The 9,204-nt window shown below is 40.9% G+C and overlaps 1 protein-coding gene across 3 annotated transcripts; it reads left to right on the forward strand.

Annotated features, from left to right (window-relative positions):
* Positions 1–3,270: 3,270 nt before the first annotated feature.
* Positions 3,271–7,926, forward strand: LOC109902446 (C-C motif chemokine 25-like). Of its 3 annotated transcripts, none has more exons than XM_020498796.2 (5): positions 3,271–3,529; positions 4,029–4,117; positions 5,684–5,801; positions 6,105–6,186; positions 6,281–7,926. In XM_020498796.2, the coding sequence occupies exons 2-5, from the start codon at positions 4,054–4,056 to the stop codon at positions 6,302–6,304; spliced, it is 288 nt and encodes a 95-aa protein (XP_020354385.1). In that variant the 5' UTR covers positions 3,271–3,529; positions 4,029–4,053; the 3' UTR covers positions 6,305–7,926. The 3 variants fall into 3 exon arrangements, with proteins under 3 accessions (XP_020354385.1, XP_020354386.1, XP_031642050.1); XM_020498797.2 differs by having other exon boundaries at positions 3,491–3,547; XM_031786190.1 differs by lacking the exon at positions 3,271–3,529 and adding an exon at positions 3,813–3,876.
* The last annotated feature ends 1,278 nt before the right edge of the window (positions 7,927–9,204 follow it).

A 9,204-nucleotide genomic window follows, 5' to 3' on the forward strand; every position in this document is an offset into this window, starting at 1 on the left:
AGAAAGACCAAAACCTAGGAAGAAACCTAGAGAGGAACCAGGGTCTGAGGGGTGGCCAGTCCTCTTCTGGCTGTGCCGGGTGGAGATTATAACAGAACATGACCAAGATGTTCAAACGTTGATAATAATAATAATAATAATCACAGTGGTTGTAGAGGGTGCAACAAGACAGCACCTCAGGAGTAAATGTCAGGAGTAAATATCAGCCGATTATTCAGAGTTGTGCGGTAGAGAGAGAGAGTTCAAAACAGCACGTCCAGTGAACAGGTCAGGGTTCCATAGCCGCAGGCAGAACAGTTGAAACTGGAGCAGCAGGATGACCAGGTGGACTGGGGACAGCAAGGAGTCATCAGGCCAGGTAGTCCTGAGACATGGACCTAGAGCTCAGGTCCTCTGTGAGAAGAGAGAGAGAGAAAGAAAGAGAGGGAAAGAGAGAGAAAGAGAAAAAAGAGAGCGAGAGAGAGAGAATTAGAGGGAGCATGCTTAAATTCACACAGGACACCGGATGAGACAGGAGAATTACACCAGATATAACAGACTAACCCTAGCACCCCCGACACAAACTATTGCATCATAAATACTGGAGGCTGAGACAGCAGCAGTCGGGAGACACTGTGGCCGTCTGACAATACCCCCGGACAGGGCCAAACTGTCAGGATATAACCCCACCCACTTTACAAAGCACAGCCCTCACACCCCTCGAGGGATATCTTCAACCACCAACCTACTACCCTGAGACAAGGCCGGGTATAGCCCACGAAGTTCTCACCCACGGCAGGAACCTGAGGAGGGCGCCAACCCGGACAGGAAGATCCCCGCCTCCCAGCTTACTGATCCTCCCCTCCCAGGTTAGTGTAGGGATTTGAATAGTATCGTTTTTTGTTTGAAATTCAGGGTAATGCCTGAATTTGGTTTGTGTTTATTTGGATAGTTTTTGGTTATTAGTATGATTTGTTCATGCCCCCCCAAAAAATGTTTTGTATTACCCCGTACAGCATGTAGCAGCAATACACTTTGTGAGTGTAGTCTGACAATAAAGCGCAGAGAAGAAGATAATCATACCTACACACTCTGTAGAAGGCTGCAATGCCGAAACAGCGTACGCTATCCCCGATAATGAAAATTAAAAAAATACATGGAAAATGAAGCTTTATGCAACATATTTGAGTGCAGACCTAATACACCTTCTCTTTGTCTGAAACCGCGGGTTTTACATACCAGCCAAGCATCTGGGGGAGCGCGGTGGTCCCCTTTTGATGACATGTACATTCCTTCCTCAATCACTCCAGTTACCAGTACCCCTGCACATTGTAATAACGATACTGGCACTGCACTGACCTGTACAAGATTACATTTTCTTCTCTTTTTTTCCTTCTCTCGCATTTCACATGTTTTATTTTCTGATCTATATTACCACATGTATTGTGCATTGTTCTGAAAGAGCTCGCAAGTTAATCATTTCCCTGTACTGTTTTACACGTGTTTGTCACGTTGGCATGAAGGATCGGGAGACAGGTGCAGAAATGCATAATCGTTTTTTAAATTATACTCCAAATGACGGCGTGCCTTGTAAAGGCATGGGGAGGGAGACCAAACAAACACTAAACAAAACACAAGGTTGAAACCCAAACAAAAGAGCGAGGAGTACCTTGAATAAATAACACACAGGATGAGACCCGTAATCATCTGCACAATCCACAAGGGCACGAAAGCCCAAAACACACAACACAGGTACTCACACTCACCAACAGACATTGAAACAATAATCGACAAGACCATAGTGAACAAAGAGCACATATATACAAATAGAATCAGTGGGAATAGGTGCCATGTGTGCGCAGTGAAAGTTCTGGAGAGATCCTGTGCATTTGCCAATAAAACTTGAAACTTGAAACACCTTCACTAAAAAGTAGCCTGTACAGTCTTAATTTTCCAAATACATCTCATCCTGCAATGAAAGCAGAAACAGCAGAAATCGTAGGTACGTTTTCCTTTGGGATTAACACCAAAGCATGCTTGTCCTTATAATAAAGTACATCCTGAACTGCAGTGCATTCAATTAATCATGACTGTAGGCCTACGGTTCACTTGAAAGTGACCCCTATACTCTTGACAAGAAGATGAATCATTTTCCTGTAACAGGATCATGTTACTTTTTTTATCCCAACAGTTTTGTTATAATTTCTTTGGCAGTTTCTTACAGAACATTTAGTTTCACAGTAAACAGAAACTCATACATCTGAAGTTACTGCCAAATGTTAAGATGGGGTAAAAAAAAAATACACGTTGCTCCATGCTAAAGGTCATTAGGGCACATTTTTGGGGGCTAAGGATACCAACAACATGACTGGATGGCAACACATTGCCTTCCCACTGTGAGTTTTAATTGGTTATTTTGTCAGTCCTTCTTTAAAATATGTAAAGTGTTGACTTTTCATTGAATGCAAACGGATCATAGATTCCCATTTTCCAAGAAAAGTATCAAAGATGAACAGGACTGGGAGAATTAGAGCATATAACTGGCAGGAAGTCATATTTTCAAATTGAACAGAAGATATTGACATGTTATTGTGTCTCAATAACACATTGCGAAAAGGAGTTACAAGTATTTTGCCAGTGGTCATTTGACTGTGGGACATCACATTGTGGCTTGTCTTATCAATATATATATTTTTTACAAGTAAGATGGTCTCAAAAGGAAACAGGTGCAATGATTTAAATCCATACTGATGGGACAATTGCATTTCAGAACTTTATTCAAGTCCCTAAGCAATGTTTTATTAATGTGCATCAACACAAAGAAAAACTGCCACCCGAGACATCATAGATACAAGTTTCTTGCCTCAGCCCATATATATTGTTATGTAATATTAGACAATATTTGATTGCAATGAAATGCTTTCTACTAGCTTGTAATGAACTTGTGATTCAATGACGCTTCAACAGCGGAAGCTACTTTTGACATAATTGCTTGGATAAAGATCAGGCATCGGATCTTACATAAACACACACACACAGGCTGGTATTCAATCAATTGCAGACAGTGCTTTCATTGCTGTTGTACAAAATAGATTTAAGGAGGAGTCTGTGTGTGGTCCGCTTTTTCTTGGTTCAAAGGATGTAGTTGATTTTAACAGTTGGTTAAATGACTAAAACAAGTTCTGAACATGTATACTGAGTGCTGGCCTGGCTCCCTGAACCTCAGATCATTCTCTAATAGGAAGGAGGGGCCCTATGTAAGCCCTCCTGAGAAGGGAACACTTCCACAGTTTGTCACTCATCTTTTCACTGGACTGAGCGAAGAAAAACTGTTCAGTGGCATTCGATTGTGAATCTTGTTCAAATTGTACCTCTTCCCAGCAATTGTAAAACATACTGTGGTTGTCATGCCAGAGGAGGTGTGGCTGATTGAGGTAACAGGGTTGGTGGAGAGGTGAAGGTATCATATAGCAGCTATAAAACAGCCAAGGGAACTCAACGAGGACATTTCTTCTGAGAGACTTTGTACGTTTTGAGGAGCTTATTTGCGGTATGTTCTGCATTGTTGGTGGGTGTAGGCTTTTGTGTTGAGAGGCTGTCAGGACTGTTTATATGTTGACCTTTTGCATGTTTATATCCTTGCCTAATGCTGAATTCATACTTCACTAGCTTTCGGATTAATGTTGTAAACATTCTGTACTTTTGCATTTCTAACTAATAAAAGACACAAGTTTATACAGCTGGCTCGAGAGACGGAGTTTGGCTTTATCTGATTGGTTGTTGATTTATTAGAACATGGTCAGAGTTTCAGCCAAACAAATGATAGCTGGAGAAAACAGCTGAAGACATCTGGATCTGGTTGACTGTTACCAAGAAGGATGTGTTTGTAATCAAGGGGTCAGTGTGGGGGTCTAGTATTGGGGTCTAGAATGGGAACACACTGGTATTATAGACAGGGTGGTCTCAATACAAACATCACGTTGATGATGTGGAGGAGGTATTAAAAAGAGGAAGCTTCACTTGCTTTACATTCTGTCCTGTTCTTGTAGCGGACCCCACAGCAGCAGTGACACCATGAGGTTCCAGGCTCTGTTCTTTCTCCTGCTCCTGACATGCATGTATCTCACTCTGGCTCAAGGTAGGCACCATTAAACAATCTAAGGAACGGTATTCATATTCTGTAGATTCATTATTATGAAGTTTATGTTCACTGAAATTGGTGTAACAGTGTAAAGCAAGCCTTTCATATGTTTTGGTTCATTCTCAGTACTTCTTGTAATTTACTTCTTGTTGAAAATAAATCTACTGTACATAGCCTATACTCCACATTTGTACACTTAATGCATTGTTGTGCCTGGAGACCTCCTTTTGCCTCTGGAATGGAGAAAAGTTGTTCTATGTCGTTTTTTTACAAGCTTCCAATGGTCCATACTTTGTCCAGAAGAGGAATATTTTGCCACTCAAAATAATGTTGATAATTATTTATGGGAACATTTTAGACTGATGTGTTGGGATATGTCTGTCTCCCCCTCCTTTCAAAACATTGTCTCAAATGGCCTGGAACCAGATTTCACAACACTTTGACTTTGACGGTAGTTTACATAGCTCATATGCAACTTCAAGCAGCTTAAACATCATCCCTTTGATGTCTCTCTTGCGTACATCTGCAATACCTTAACTCATAATTCTTTCTCAAATTACAGAAACTACTCATTACACTAGGTTGCTATTACTTTTTTAAATTATAGTTTTACACACAGACAAGACAAAGCAATATAAATAATATACTCAACTAGAAAACATTAAATAAAAAAATTAAATAGCTTTAAAAGATACCAGACTTTAGACAAGTTAAACACACCAGGCAGAAGGCTACAGAGGTTAAAGGGCAATCTATAGTACAGGGACAGAGCAAACACCTCACCATTGTTCCTGTAAACCGTCAAGTGATAAGGGTGGAGAAATGCAACCACTCACAGACAGTCATGGCCACAGACCGACCATCCACTGGACCAAAAATTAAGTTTACAATGCTTTAAAATTTAAATTTTTTAAAATAGAATGATTATTCATGTAGGCGTGAACAAAATGTAAAAATAACTGGGAAAAACAAGCTCACACTTCAGTCTCTGCCCGAGCAAGATGAACAAGGCATCCGCGGATCACAATCAATAAGCACATGGACCTTAATGCCCCCCCCCCCCAGCAAAAACACAGAGAGAAGCTCCTCCAACCCTTAAGTCACAGGGGGGTCAAATACAGATTTATTTTAGTTTTAATTGGAATGCCATCAGAGGATGGACTGTTTAAAGTAAGACCGGAATGGAGCCCAAGCCTCATTTAACAGTTTGGGGTTCCCACGTGAATTGAATTGAATTTTTTCTAGTTTCAGAGAGCACAACACATCTCTCACCCAATATAAGATGGGGGAGCTGCCATCTTCCAGTTCTGTAGTATTAGCCATCTAGCTAAAAGAGTTGTATAAGCAACAGTGTCCGACTGGATTCTTGATAGGGGGGTACCCATGGGCAGTACTCCAAAAAGGGCTGTAAGAGGAGACGGATCTATACTAGGTTGCTATTACAATTGCACAATTCAAACCATTTGCTACTGAAATATCCCTACATGACAGTATGTCATGGGTCAGCACAATAAGAGTATAGAGAAGATTGTAACCATTTAACTTCCTCATGCTTGTTGTTAGGGTCGTATGAGAACTGCTGCCTGAGGCATGTTACTGGCCTGAAGAAGAGTACCAAGAGGAATGTTGTAAGCTACAGGATACAGGAAACAGATGGAGGCTGCAACATCAAGGCCGTTGTGTGAGTGTGTTGCAACATGTCCTCACCTTCTGTCAGCCTGCCTTTTAGCACAATTATGTGTCCAGATAAAAACAAAGCCACGCATAACAGTCAATCATTGTGACACTGGTAGGAAAATGTCCTCAAGTCATGTGTCAAGAGGACTTGTTGAAAGAGAAATATGAAATTGTTTGTTTTCCTTTTTTTCTCCTCATAGAATGTGAATCTAAAAAACAATATTGGCAATGAGAGTCTAATGAAAAAAATCATATATATGTATATATATTTACTGTATATCTCCCACAATGTGTCTAATATCCATAGGTTCATACTGAAGAAAGGGAAGACTGTTTGTGCCAATCCCAGCCACAAATGGGTACAGCATCTGAGGACTGTGGTTGATAAGGTACTACTCTCACTCTTATAACTACATTATTTTGTCAATTCATGTATGTTTGACAAGTTTCCAGTATCTAATTATGGCCTTTTCTCATCCATAGACTCAAGGGAATGAGGGGATGTAGTTGATCAGTTGCTTCGTTGGAGGATCTTTCAACCAGTGTATGCCAATTTCCAAAAATAGGACAGTCATATCATCCTGTAACTAGAATGTGAACTTCATCATTATATTACTCATTATATTACAGTTTGGCTTAATGAGTTTATATTACATGCTTTTGGGAGGATACCTGAGATAGCATGGTTTAGAAGGCTGTTAGCATGAGGTGACTAACCGTGCCTGCTTGTAATGTGCCACGGCAGCTTAGCATTATTGTGTGTGAGTGGCGGAGGGGATGGAGTGGGGGGGGGGTTATTCACTATCCTCATGGGTACCGGAAATCCCCCAAAAGTCCTCACAAGGATAGTCAATTAAGGAACATTTTCCCTCATGGGGAAATTTCCCACATCCCCATGAGGACAAAGCTATTTTAAGCTTAGGGGTTAGTTAGGTGTAGGTTCAGGGTTAGGGTTAGGGTTCAGGTTAGAGGTTAGGGAAAATAAGATTTTGAATGGAAATCAATTTTTGGTGGGGGGTGGGGCAGAATGCATTGAAAAGCTACAATTACTATTTTGTTAAACCTTGAGACACTACATGACCAAAAGTATGTGAACACCTGCTCTAGTCAAACATCTCATTCCAAAATCATGGCATTAATATGGAGTTGGTCCGCCCTTTGCTGCTACAACAGCCTCCACTCTCCTGGGAAGGCTTTCCACTTCATGTTGGAACCTTGCTGCGGGGACTTGCTTCCATTCAGCCACAAGAACAAATGTGAGGTCGGCATTGATGATGGGCGATTAGGCCTGCCTCACAGTCGATGTTCCAATTCATCCCAAAGGTGTTCAATGGGGTTGAGGTCAGGGCTCTGTGTATGCCAGTCAAGTTAAGATTTCCCTTCACTGGGACTAAGGGGCCTAGCCCGAACCATGAATAACAGCCCCAGACCATTATTCCTCCTCCACCAAACTTTATGCATTGGGACAGGAAGGGTTTTCCTGGCATCCGCCAAACCAAGATTCATCCGTCGGACTGCCAGATGATGAAGCGTGATTCATCACTCCAGAGAGTGCGTTTCCAAAGCTCCAGTCCAATGGCGGTGAGCTTTACACAACTCCAGCTGCTTAGCATTGCACATGGTGATCTTAGGCTTGTGTGCCAGAGGCAGTTTGGAACTCAGTAGTGAGTGGTGTAACCGAGAACAGACCATTTTTAAGCGCTGAGTGCTTCGCATTCTGTGAGCTTGTGTGGCCTACCCCTTTACTGCTGAGCCGTTTTTGCTCCTAGATGTTTCCACTTCACAATAACAGCACTTAAAGTTGCCCGGGGTAGCTCAAGTAGGGCAGAAATTTCACGAACTGACTTGTTAGAAAGATAGCATTCTATGACGGTGCCACGTTGAAAGTCACTGAGCTCTTCAGTAAAGCCATTCTACTGCCAACGTTTGTCTTTGGAGATTGCATGGCTGTGTGCTCGATTTTATACACCTGTCAGCAAAAGGTGTGGTTGAAATAGACAAATCCACTTTGAAAGGGTGTCCACATACTTTTGTATATATAGTATATTTTTCTATCAGTACTATGTGTTAAAAGCAATATTTGTATAACTTCACATTTGTAATAAAGCAAAAAATGATAACAAAATGTTTATTAGCCTCATACATATTTATGTGTTTATTAATTCAGGATTTGTTAACCTGCCTATATCAATAATCTCCCCTTCATACTTTTCATTTGTATGATTCTAAGGACAGCTTACTGCACACTACCTGTACTTGAACTCTTTATACACATTTTATTGGAAAAAGAAAACAGGCAATTGCTTCACGCCTCAAATCTTTAGCCCGTCTTATTGCCTTCAGCATGAACCTACATGAGTTCTTTGAAGCTTAGCTGTTGTAATGCCACATACTTACCTGAAATGTGATATGATGGACAGAGAATCAATGACAGTTTATACATGCTCATTCTTGCTCCAGTTTCCATGTTACAATGAGTGTGATGCCCCGGGAGAAACGTCTTTAGTAACTCCAAGGCTCCAATATACTGCGGGGGGACTCGGTTCCCATGGGAAGATGTATGATTACACGATGACGAATAAATACAGTACATTTAGTTTGAAAGCACACCAACTACTTTCCCAGGACAGGGCAAATCAAATCAAAGTTTATTGGTTGCGTATACAGATTTGCAGATGTTTTCGCAGGTGCAGCGAAATGCTTGTGTTTCTAGCTCTTAAAGTGCCGTAATACCTATCTACAAAACAATACACACATAATCCAAAAATAAATTAAGAAATATCAGAACGAGCCATTTCAGAGTCCGGAATATAAATATATATTATAAACTGTGTGGTTCAAGCCCTGAATGCTGATTGGCTGAAACATTTATTTTTACTACTCTAATTACATTGGTAACCAGTTTATAATAGCAATAAGGCACCTCAGGGTTCTGTGAAATATGGCCAATATACCATGGTTAAGGGCTGTGTCCTAGTGCTCCGCGCTGCGTCGTGCCTAAGAACAGCTCTTAGCCGTGGTATATTGGCCATATGCAAGAGAGACATGTATGCAAGAGAGACATCAAAGGGACTTCATATTTAAGCAGCTTGAAGTTGTAAATGAGCTATGTAAACTATTGGCCATATACCACACCCCCTCTGGCCTTATTGCCTAATTATAGGCGCGGCTACATATAGTATGGCATTGGTTGAAGCTCAATGTTCATTTCATTCTGCACCTACTGTACCTAGCTCACATTCTAGACGTCATATTAAAACGAGACTATAGCGTCCATAAAGTGACCATGTTTGTTGATGCAAGTTTTTATAAAAAGTATAGTTTATCGCTCACATGGGTTCATTTATGTCCATTAAGAACAAACGATGAGCTACCTTTTTGTAGCATATCTGATGTTAACATATTTT

Source organism: Oncorhynchus kisutch, linkage group LG13, assembly GCF_002021735.2.
Source record: "Oncorhynchus kisutch isolate 150728-3 linkage group LG13, Okis_V2, whole genome shotgun sequence".
Lineage (NCBI taxonomy): Eukaryota > Metazoa > Chordata > Actinopteri > Salmoniformes > Salmonidae > Oncorhynchus > Oncorhynchus kisutch.